At 38.3% G+C, this 12,123-nt stretch overlaps 1 protein-coding gene across 1 annotated transcript in view; it reads right to left on the minus strand.

Moving 5' to 3' along the window:
- Positions 1-261: 261 nt before the first annotated feature.
- The window catches only part of LOC103781092 (echinoderm microtubule-associated protein-like 1), a gene marked incomplete at its 3' end in the record, with an annotated part of 28,923 nt that continues 17,061 nt past the window's right edge, over positions 262-12,123 (minus strand). Inside the window, exons 6-12 of the mRNA XM_008948793.1 lie at positions 10,242-10,391; positions 8,801-8,870; positions 7,011-7,121; positions 4,677-4,772; positions 4,033-4,167; positions 2,536-2,635; positions 262-416 (exon numbers count right to left, since the gene is read on the minus strand). Of these exons, the coding sequence (XP_008947041.1) occupies positions 262-416; positions 2,536-2,635; positions 4,033-4,167; positions 4,677-4,772; positions 7,011-7,121; positions 8,801-8,870; positions 10,242-10,391 (817 nt within the window). The remainder of the gene's footprint in view (positions 417-2,535; positions 2,636-4,032; positions 4,168-4,676; positions 4,773-7,010; positions 7,122-8,800; positions 8,871-10,241; positions 10,392-12,123) is intronic.

Here is a 12,123-nt window from a genome sequence, read left to right on the forward strand (position 1 = left end):
TATTATATATTATACATATTAAAAAGTATAATAAAGATTTGTTTTCCAGTAATCTTAGATCTTTAAAAGGAAATACCATGCTAATGAATAGGCTATCACAGGAATGACCTGATGACTCAAATAATGGTGAATTTTACCACTGATTTGTTTTACCACAGAGTACACATCCATAAGAAAAAAACTGATTTAAAAAGCTCTGTTGAGAAGACAGATAAAATTTCATTTTGAGTAGCAAAGCAATTTCAAGGTAGGTGCCACCACCTCAGTTTTGTGCAGTTTTTGGTAATTTCCATTCCAGGATATCAGCCTCCGGTCTTTGCCACCTCCTGACACCAATGTGCCATCCCGCAGCATACACAGCGCAAATATCCCACCCTCGTGTGCCCCCTGAACTGCGTGGCTGATTCTGTTGGTACCTAGACAGAGGGAGAAAAGATATTACTACTGAAATACTCAGCTCAATAGCTCCCCATTGTTTTTTTTTTTTTTCTCTAAACAATGGTGGGCATGGTGTGTTGCACCAAAATACTCAGACCCACAGGAGAGACTGTATTAGTACCTCTTAAGAATATATTCCTCCCATCTCAACAATGAAAAGTATAATATTCAGTCTACTTCAAACACAATAAAACAGATTCTGCTAAACCTTTCATGGGCATTTCAGCTAAACTGTTTGACATCACATTTGACCTGCAGTAGAATTATGCACCTTATCAACAAAGAAACCACATCCCAGTCACTTGTGACCCTCCAAGGATACTCCACAGACTCCAGACACCGAACGTGCACCAAACCCCAATTGAGATAAAGGTCTTTGTACGCCTGGCAGAAGGTGCTGAATTGCTTTTTGAAAGAGCCTGCACTTTACCGATGAATTTGGCTTGTTCAAGTATCTTCTTAGACTCAAACCACCTTCAAATCAACTACATTAGCTTAGATATCTCTAATTTGATAAACCCATACCATTATGAAGTATAAAGAAACAATCCCCAGTGATTCTATTACTGAAACGTGCACCTTGAATCAAAGCTTGGCTAGCTTTACGTTTAGCACAAGCAAGGGGCTGGTGCGAGTCAGGAAGAAACAAATGCTTTTTCTTTCATAAATCCCATCTGCTTCTACCCATGTCTATGGATATAATGTGTCAGTTACAAATGAACTCTGTTAAGAGTTTTTTCTAAGAGTATTCTGACCCGGTGGAAGCAGCCCTCACTTGAGAAGAGAGCTCCGAGTCAAAAGTAGTGTAGGCATAGAAAATATGCTGTATTAAGATAGAAAAACAACATTTTTGTCCAATCCAAAAGAAATGGCAGAGGTGAGGAGATCTTGTAGCACAAAGAATTCACTTTCATTCCTGGTAGAAAGGGCAGAAGAGGCTCCTTGCAGTCAAGGCAGAAAGTAGTCTGCTGGGGTGAAGGCAAACCAGCCCCTGAGTAGTGCACTGACCCTGCCGTGCCAGCAGCTGCCACTGTCTCCCTTGTCTGTTGGCAGCCCAAAATAACAACCAAGAACAGGGAGGAGATGAGACTATGCAATTTCTAAACTCTGTTTGGTAGGAAAAGTGTTCAAGTGTCTTGCTTTAAACTATCACAGGAAGAAGAAAAGTGAAAGTCAAGAGGAGCTTTTAAACACCACATCCAGCCATTTCCTCAGCAGTAGTGTATTGGTCAAAAGCACAAGGAGGCAATTAGCTTATAGTCCTTGGATGAAAAAAAGTCTACAAAGCCAGCTCAGTAAGGTCCAGCTCTGCAACTGATTCATCATGCTGCTTCCCAGGTCTTATATCCTTTTGAGTGTCTTGGGAGAAGACACTGAGTAAATAAGCAGCAGCTGTCATCCACATCCCTTCTTCCTTTACTAATAAGGCCTCCTTCAGGGGATTCTCCTCATTCCTATGCATGACACCTCACTCACTAAGTAAACGTTTAGGATGTTGGTGCTGATTGCCTTCCGGCAGGCATTGCCCTCTGCTGCCTAACAAAAAAAAAGGTCTTTTCTTACTAGAAAATGCTTTTTCAGAAGTTTGATCTACCCATCTGTTCTTTTGAAATAAAGCTGAGGAGTTCAATTAGATCTGCATTGATTTTAGCTTGACTTCCTAGGAAAACAAATAAAGCTATTTGTCGTCTATTTAAAAGTTTATGTCCACAGGTGTAATTTTTGCAAACACTACAGAGTGGCAGTATAGGAGACTGGAGATCATCAATTAAATTAGCAGTGTTTCTTAGTATCACTTTGATTAAGGAAGAGAACATTTTCTGCCATTTTTTAGGTCAGTAAAAGCCATACATGTTGGCACAGCTTTACAATTCCACATTTGACCATAGGGAACACGTTCTATAAAATTTGCTCCTGGAGCAGTCAGGCATGTACGTTCTTTAGGTGCTCATAGACATAAATCCAGACATAATCTGCTGGACTGGTCTTGGGAAAGAATTCAAGATAAACTTTATTCTTCTTAAAACGAGGCTACACTCATGCAAAAATTCAGTCTTTTATATTAAAATTTCACTATTAACTTCAATCTTGTCTTACCTTTTCCCCAAACCAAAATGTTTCCACTTGAGTCTCCTGTAATAGTATCACCATTTTCAGAAAAGGTCACACACAGGACAAACTTTGGCTTCTCTTGTTTCTGCATGGTTATGAAAAATATACACTCACAGCAACACACAACCCATTCATTTTAACTCTATGTGTATGAGTAATTTAGTTTAGTCTTATACAGCTCTATTATTACTTAATTATCTACACCAAAGTTAAAAACATTCCTACAGTCTAAACAGTTAATCTGTGCAAGGGCAAAAGATGCGTCAGCTGAGGTTGGTGGCCCAGTCCTGCACGCTTTAATTACAGGTTGTGGATAGAATGAGTGAGAAGACCTGCCAACTATGAACACAAGTAGGAATGCCCCGAGATAAACCAAACCCCACAATTCCTGCACAATCTCAAAGGTTTTAAGTATTCAGAAATGGTCAAAGATGCAAACAAGCTTTATTACTATAATTTTTAACTCCAAAGTTGCTAGGAGAAAAATATTACTGGAGAGTTTGGATGTAGTGCAAGAATCAAGAAATCACCTCTTGAAAGAATCCTAAGGTGAAGCAATGGAAACATTGCTTTGAGACCATTTAAGAAACTGACAGCAACAAAACAGTGAAATGTATAAGGGGACAAAAAAATTCACTAGGTAGTAGCTTCTAAAGACTTTATTCACAATGTCTGTTGACTACCAGTATGTGGCTTCTTTCCCCCTCAAAGTAAGAGCTGTTCTCAACTAGTGCCACCACAGGAAATAACAGAGCCGTAACAAAGGCAGAAATCTGCCCAAGTAGCTTTGGAGATAAAAATGAATGAAAAATTAAATGTAACAAAATTTAAATGCATTTTCTCAGCATCTCCTGATTTCACATAAAGTATATTAATTGACATGGCAAAATAGTTGTTTTGACTGTATCGGTGAGCCATGACTCCACAGGCAGTTAACTAGGTATCTACAGTCACGGCAAGCATCCTGCGTTTGTGCGTGTGACTGCTACAGAGATTAGGCTACACTTAAGAAGAAAACCAAATCAAGACCTTGAAATGAAAATTATATTTACCAAATAGTGGCCACCTCAATCTGTGTTTGCATTACATATGTGTATGTATCTGAGCAGAATAGAGGAAAAGGGAAGAATATTCATATTAATATAATTTATGGGGTTTTGCAAGTCTTTTAACTGACAACACAATATAAAAAAACCTCAGCAGAAAAGCAGATTTTACTTTGCAGGGTAGGAGGAGCATAGCATGAAGGAGGTAGGAAAAAGAATGCAAGGAAGAAAATGGTAATTGCATTTTAAAACTTCGCTGTGGAAGTTTTAATCATGGAGGGGTTTCTCTGTGCCATACCATGAATGTCACCTGAGTTTCTGAAAAATTTTGAGTTTAATGATGATCAGATGTTTTGATGTACTGAAATCTTATTACCCTTACTGTAGGACTGTACCATTACCATAAACATAAAATTAAGGAAATATTTTCTTTTACCTCAAATAATCCTTGCTTTTTAATAAGGGAATTCCCTTCTAGTGTCCAAAAGTAAAGGTGGGATTTTCCACAAGTAACTATTATATTTGTATCAGTAGGGTGGAAATCTGCAGCAAATACAGCCTCATTAGAGCACTTGGAAAGAAAAAGAAAAACATTGTATCAAAATTTAAAATGCAAAGAAAACAAAACAGTACTAAATCGTTCTATACTTAGATAAACTGTTACTCCTGGTATACAAAAAGATCTGAGACATTCATTTATTAATGTAGTCTGAAAGACTTTGGTACTTTGAAGTGAAAAGATTTTATGTTTTCATAAGTTAGTAGCAGATTTTTCCTTCAAAATAATGACAAGTTTAACACAAAAGATTAGTTGAAATATTTCATTTCTGCACATGCTCCTATCACTGTGGCCTAGACTTTTCTAATCAACTCTAGAATGACAACAATAGCAAAATTTTTTCAAACCCAAACTATTGGGAAAATCTCAACAGAGAAAATATTCTGTTTTGTCATGTTCTTTGCCCTTTATAATATGAAAGTGTTAAAAAGGCACAAGAAGTTAAATATAGAAAGATGTTTTATGACAACAAATCCAGATCTACATGCAAGCAAGAAGTACAAAATATCTTATTGCAACACCTTGACATCTGCCAGTTTTTCTTCTTTCTGCCAGTCCCACACAGAAAGCACATGATCGTTTGAGTCATCCACGGAGCACAGGCTACTTCCTCCATTCTAAGGCAAAACATGGAAAATATCAAATATTATGCCCAACCAACAAAAAAAACCCCACATAAATACACAATCAGAATAATTAAATATTTCTGTGTAGGTGAAAAAAATTACGCATATTTACACTTAACCATTATACTTTTATTATCCCACAGATCTCCATGAAACAGGATAATTTATAGGGTCATTGAAAAACAGTGTTAAAAAGGGATCTAGAAGAGGAAGCCTTGCAAACTGCAGACAAACAGATTGTCAGGAACGGGGCAGCTATCTCTTTCCAAACATTCAATGATGGAATTTCCAAAGGCAAAGTACACATCATTTTCTATTAAGAAAGATTTTCCTGGTAATTATACTGAGTTTCTTTCTTTGCAATTTAAGCCAATTACTTCTTCTCCGATCTGCTATGAACATGGGGAACAATTTTACCAATTCCTTTAGTTTTTCTTCATGCATCATATTTCCTTGACCTTCTCCAGTTGGTAGCCATTTTTCTGACATGGGAATCCAAAAACTGGATGAGGAATTCCAACCAAGACCCTACCTGAACTGAGGGGAGCTGATTGACAGTGATCACACTACTGAGGGGAAATGCTATACAATCATCAGATCTATTTCAACCAGTAGCTATCAGAAGATATGTTTTGGATAATTTTCCTAATTTCTTTGGTGTTCATTCCTAGCTGAGTGTCTACAGTGGAATAAACCATCAAATAATAGCTAATTGCTTTCTAACTCATTGAAATACGGTTTTTGCTCCTGGCATCAGCTATGTTAGCTTTGACTGCAGATGAGCTTGCTGAAACAGACCAAAGCACTCCCTTGGCAGCAATGCTGACACACAGTCCTTCCTCTGCCACCCACAGCACCGCCACTTGTTGTGCCACTTGAGCTCAGCCACCGCAAAAGTTTAGGCTACCACAAAGTGCACCTGTTTGAGGAACAGATCAATTTTAGGGGGGAAAGAAGGCCCAAGAAAAGTCTGCTTCATTTTGTTTATATATCAGGTTGCTTGGTTGTTTCCCTGATGAATCAGGGCCCCTAACAGATCTCAAACAAAGCTACAAAAATAATTGTGCCAAGGCTACTCAGGAGGTGGGACGGAGACAGGACTGAGTAGCCTGAAGAGAGAGCTGTCTAAAATGAGATAAGCAGCACTGCTATGGGATGGGAAGTGATGGTTAAAACAGGCCAAGCTTTGAATGGGAAATCACGGCATAAAGCAAACATTAAACACGCGCTTTGTCCTGGCATCTGCCACTAGCTATCCTCTGTTGTTAAGCACCTACTCCTTCCTCCAGGGACATATCGACAGAGTATTTACTTGGTGTTCTTCTTTATTTATTCTTCAAAGCTGATCCTGAACTGCATTGGTTTTCTGCTTTGTATTCTTATCCAGCTCCCCAAATTTATTCCTCTTTTTTTTCTACTTTCTATAAAATAGTCATCAACAGATTTCAAATGTTTGTGGAAACTTTAACTGAAGTGTATTTTGCCTAGGGAATACACCATTTAGACCTCTCCTTTTTAAAAACACTGTTAAGAAAACCAGACACCAAGATATACACTGCTCATGGATTCTATTCTACATGGAGCATTTCCAGACTTGCACGTGTCAGTCTACAGGCTCATGTTTTCATATGGGACTTGAAAGCTGCCTGTGTTATCTGTTTTAACCTTCCGAACAGAACAGAGTTCAAAGGATGGTGCCAAGAGGCTAACAGCAGGATTTTAATTCTTTATAATCCTTTATCCATATGCCTTTGCCGCTTTCAGGCAAAGATTTTGCCTCTCCTATGGGAGCTCCCGATTTTAAAATCCAAAATCAGCAGCACAGACCGTAGTAAAAGCCTTTCACCAGTCATTCGTAGGCACAATAAGGAGGTTAAAAGATGCGGAGAGAGTGACTTTCTTACGTGGGGAGAAACCCAACGGGATAATTAAAGACAAGCAGCAAAGATACTGAAATTTCTAGAATGTAAGTACTTCTGCAACTGCTTGTCCTTGAATAAATTAATTGCATTTTATGGTAAGCATAAGGTAGATCTCTGAGACTGATGAAACATTGCTTTAATGGCAATATAAACTGTTAGGAAGCACTGGGTTGCAAGGTTTCATCCTCTAAAGCTGAGAGAAAAGACAGCTCGGAAGTTTGTTTTGGTCAAGGAAGTTAATTCTGAAAGACTTTGCAGACATGTTCAGCAAACATTATTAATATGTCCATTCATTTATTTTACTTACAGATTTGGAAAAAGCAATGCAAGTAACAGCTCTGTCAAAAAAACCCATTCCAATGACATGTAGTGTGTTCAGAGTCACAGAATCCCAGACACGGACGTGTGGTGGCAATTGCTATAAAACAGACAAAGAAATAATAGCTGAAGCAAAGGTGACAAAAGTAAAAATAAAAATCAGTATTCAGAAGATGAGAATGCATCCAAACCCCATTTTAATACAATTTAAGGTATGAAAATTATCATAAAGTCCCTAGAGTAGCTGTACGGATATGCTCCAAATGACGTGCTGATTGCTGTGCCTAGGAGCAATACCTGGAACAGAGACCCCAGAGTTTACGGCACGTCAGGTCTCGCTGATCTCAGCTAGTTTGTGGAGAAATCCTTCAGTAAGTGAAAGTGGTGATGACCCTGCAACATGGGACCTGCTGACAGGTCCAAAACCATCAGTTCAAACCATAACAACTGAGCTAATTCTGGTCAACACCAACGAGCAGTGCAAAAAAGATTAATTTCTAAAATGCAATTAACTAAATAAAAATGGCTAACCCCCCTTCGGTCTATAAGAGTCAAGGGGTGTGTGTGCGTGTCCCTTGGCTGCCGCACCCAGGGAGCCCCGGGGGGCTGAGGGGCACCAGACAAGGCTGCCGCGCGCCGCTAGGGGGCGCCGCGGGACGGCCGTTTGTTTTGGCGCCCTCCGCCCGCCTCCTCGCACCAACCTGGCTGACGGCGGCAGCACTCAGGGAGAAAATAAAAAGGACACCTTTCTTGCTCATAAGTAGTGAAATTTCCCTTTAACATAAATATATAAGAACTAAAGGCTACCCCTACCCTAGCGCCTCGGTTCTATGAATGTTTTTTTTATTTAACCTTACCCATCTAACATTTCCCCCTCTAGCGAGGACGTTGGACCATTAGGTTTTACTTCATAAATACAATGGTAAGAAAATGTATTTCTGAAGTTAAAAAAATAAATACCAGAGATTTCTCCAACACACGATAGAAACTAATAGCTTGTTACTCGGCTAATACACCTTGTGTTGCCTAACCAGGAATATGATTTCCTCATTTACTTGTAGTAGTTAGCATATTGATAATCTGTTTTTATCCTAAAATTGTTCTTTGACATCTACCAAAATTTTTGCTCTAGTTTGTTTGTGACATCAGCTGCATTCTCTACTGAGTTGACTTCTTCCTCATGCTTTTCTTCCCTCTGCTTGTACCTGTTCTTTCCCACTTGTCTTAGCTCTTTGGAGCAATGTTCACCTTGACTCTATTCAAATAAATTCCTAGCCTACAGCTAAGCTTTATGATAACACAGGCACTAAGAGAGACTTAATATTTTTGCCTAGATGATGGCAAGGGTAAGAATTTTTTCAGCAAACAACTCAAAGCCATTCTTATTTCTACTTTGGTTTTGGTAGCTGTGGTCCAAAATGAAGCTGTATAGTGTACACTTCAATCTTCACTGTTTCTCCTCCTTTTCTCCACATCCATCTGCCCACTCAGGTCTCTTTTGTAGTTTCATCCTTCCCAATTTCTTTTGGACACACAGCTCCAAATTTACCTTTAGTCTGTGTAAGTAATGGAACCAGAAACAACAGACTGATCTTGATAACGGAATGGGAGAAATTTCACAGTGTGAAATAGGCATGCTCAAATTAAGTTTTGCTTGTGTTCAGTCCTAAAATGTAAAAACAGTTTAACTGCAACATGAAAAGAATACAGCACGTATCTTCCTGATAGCATATTCTTGTGAAGTACAAGCAATTGTATGTTGGCAAAGGGGTCACTCACTTTTCCATCTTTGGATGTCCCTGCCACTTGACCTGTTGCTATCGTGATCCTATCAGGATGGACAGCCAGGCTAAAGAAAAGAAAGAGAGGCCAAACTTAAAGCCATTTATTGCCTACTTCATCAAACTTTTACTTAAGCCTGTAATAAATAACCTTATTATAGTCATATAAGACACATAGCATACATATATATTTTTTAAAAATATAAAGCCAGAACTGACAAAAGAATCATCTTTATAATGCAGAAAGGTGTACCCTTTCTAATAAACCTGAAAGCTTCTAAATATTTAGAGTCAGAAGATTTGAAAGAAAGAAATGATCTGGAACAGGTCCAAGTTAAAAATCTTCTTGTAAAACAAACAAGTAATTCAATTTTATGAAACATGCTCGTGGTGCAACTAGATTTGATTATCAGGTCTATTTATGGCTTTGAGGGACAACAGGTGTTTCATAGTGCTTAATCTAAAGAAGGGATGTCAAACTCATTTCATACATTAAGGTCCATCAGATAACCAAGTGGTCTTTTTCAGCTACGCTCAGCAAGGAGACAGATACCAGCAAGACAAACCGTATGTTTATTTAGTTTTCAGTTTAACAATATTGGTATTTCCTGATACCTAGTCTCCTCTAAGCTTGAACACAGCTAAACCACTTTGAAGCTCAAGATGACAAGCCCGCAGGGCAGCAGACAAGCCAGGCTGCTCAGGACTAGTTTGCAGGATATCTGCCATGATGTAGACGTGCCTGAAGACTATCAGCAAGACTGCAGATGAGATTAAAACTGTTTTGTTGGTTAGATAGAGTCTAAAGGGCCTGTATATGGCACCCAGACCCAGGTGAAGATGTGTAATTCAATCCTAATGTAAAAAAGGATAGGAGAGCAGTCGAAAGGAGTTAATGTCAAATCGTCCTAAAAACAGAGAAATGAAAATGAGTAGATCTATAAATTAAGTCAGATTTCTACCTTTCTGTATTCTCAATGTAAAAAGTCTACTCGTTATGGAAAACATATTTCTCAAGTAAATACGAGGAGGAATTGTTAGCAACTGAGAGAGAGAACCAAGCAGTAACCTGGAGAACATCAATACAGCAACTGTGTATAGACACATCCACATGAGGGAGCGCAGCGCATACGGCAGCACAGGCTTCGAGGCAGCTTTCACAAGCAAGCTCAGGCTCTGCTAGGAACATATTTGGATATCCTCAGCTCTGTGCCATCACACCCTGACTGCAGTTGCTTCATGTGCTGACTAGACAGAGCTATAACAGACATTTAACATCCTTACCGTGACTACGGCCATTTGATTGTGCAAATGCACTCTCAGGTGTAAGGACACAAACTATACAAGGATTAGAAGTTAAATTCTGTATTAAAAGAAAAAAACATTACCTTCCACATACTGTTTTATGAAGCAAAAATACTGGTGCTTAGCGGACTTACCACTTCACATCATCATTATGACCAGTGTAATGTCTCTGGAGCTGCTCCTCAACATTGAACAACACAACTACCGAGGCAATGAAATACACGGTCTCGCCCGTTGGAAGAAGATAGAGATTACTGCGACAGTCCCGGCCCCTATAGCCATAGCTAGTGTGTTGGTCAAGCTGCAACAACATTATCTACCAATGGAGAACGTTAAAAATAAGGAAAACCAAAACAGATTCTCTGCCCCTGTATTTCCTGCAGTCACCTCTTGGCTTGAGCTCTTAGCAGCCTTCAGAACTCCCTCCCTTGCTAAAGAGAGCTAAAGCATTTCACAGACTAATCGAAAACCTACACATCCTACAGAAAACAAGTGGTAAAAGAGACAGGATTTTGTGACATACTATCCCTTTAGTATCCTCTGGAATTTGCCAAATGCTGGACTAAAGCAATATTAATTTTGTCCCAAGTGTATTTACTATTTACACTGGTTGACTAATTAAAATTAAAATTTAAACTTGATGGAAACACTAATAAGTCATTCAGTACATCTCCCTGCATTAAATTAGGATTGATTGCATTACCCTTTGTGCAGGTTGATTGATTTCATTATTCTGGGCATTACCAGCCAGATGGATATGAAACAGTAAAAGGGTTACATCACCCATTCCAATTTATTTTTGTAGTATTGAAAAGGCAGTGGCCCAGATTCTGATGGCAGTCATATCAACACTAAAATTAATCCAATCAAATAAGTGGTATTAATACAAAAATAATCTCATTTAGACTGAATGTTAATTCAGCCAAATTATGCCGTTTTATTCTTCTGAAGTCATTAGGGATTACAAGTATTTTGGCTTTCCTTTTCTATGGAAACAGAGAAACAACATGAGCAAAATCATGGCAAAACAGAATTGCATTCTAATCTGGTCAATACGGAGAAACTGGCTGTGATAAGTATATGGAGAGGTACTGAAACCCCAAATATATGATATTAAAAAGATACTCGTGCAGTATTCTCTGTGGTCAATGACAACCCAGTCAAACTAATAAAATCATGTTAATATTATCCAAGAAGTAAGGAATGATAAGTAAGGATGATAGTTATCTTATTTAAATCCCTATTTTAGAAGTAACAACCTGTTATTTTCTACTGAATGCATTAGACATAGTGGTGCATATCCAACCATCAAAACGTGCATTCAAAACCACAGCTTTTGGACTCCCAAACTGAAATATTTTGGCCAAAATTCCTTCAAGTTTTGAGATATTAAAACTTTAAGACATGAAAACAACCAATATCTTCAAAATAGAATGTATTTGCTATCAGTTTTGAATCTGTCTGTAAAGATTAGAGTTACTACCCTAAATTGCTCAAGAATGCCTTATTTGTTTAAATTTATTTTTCTCTGTAAGGCTAGATATCATTATCAACTGAAAACAACATAAAATTTCCCTAGTTCAACAACATGACACAATTAGGTTTATAATGAAATAGCAGTTGAAATCAGCCTAAGGAACTGAACTTTCAAAAAAAAGTGAAGTAAAAGTGTTATACAGACATTCATAAGGAACAAATCTCAGTGCATAAGAATAGCTATTAAATGGAAAAGATTGCATTAAATGTGAAAGATTACATTCTTTAGGGAAAATCTCCTTTCTTTACAATTGTTTCTGTGGGGAACAATGCTGCATTCAACCCTTTGCATGATTGCTGTTGTCAAACACTGTTTCTTTCTATCAGCCTTTTTTCTCAGATGTAAACTCCTGGGGCTGATCTCTCCTTCTCCTCACTGTTTCCCACACTCTGATTCAGTGGCTGCAACTTGGATTTGGTAAGTTGGCACTACAGGGAATGTTATCTTGACCTTTTCCTTTGGCCTGCAGCTTTTGTTTC

The sequence above is a fragment of the Merops nubicus genome, unplaced genomic scaffold (assembly GCF_000691845.1).
Source record: "Merops nubicus isolate BGI_N331 unplaced genomic scaffold, ASM69184v1 scaffold43621, whole genome shotgun sequence".
NCBI lineage: Eukaryota > Metazoa > Chordata > Aves > Coraciiformes > Meropidae > Merops > Merops nubicus.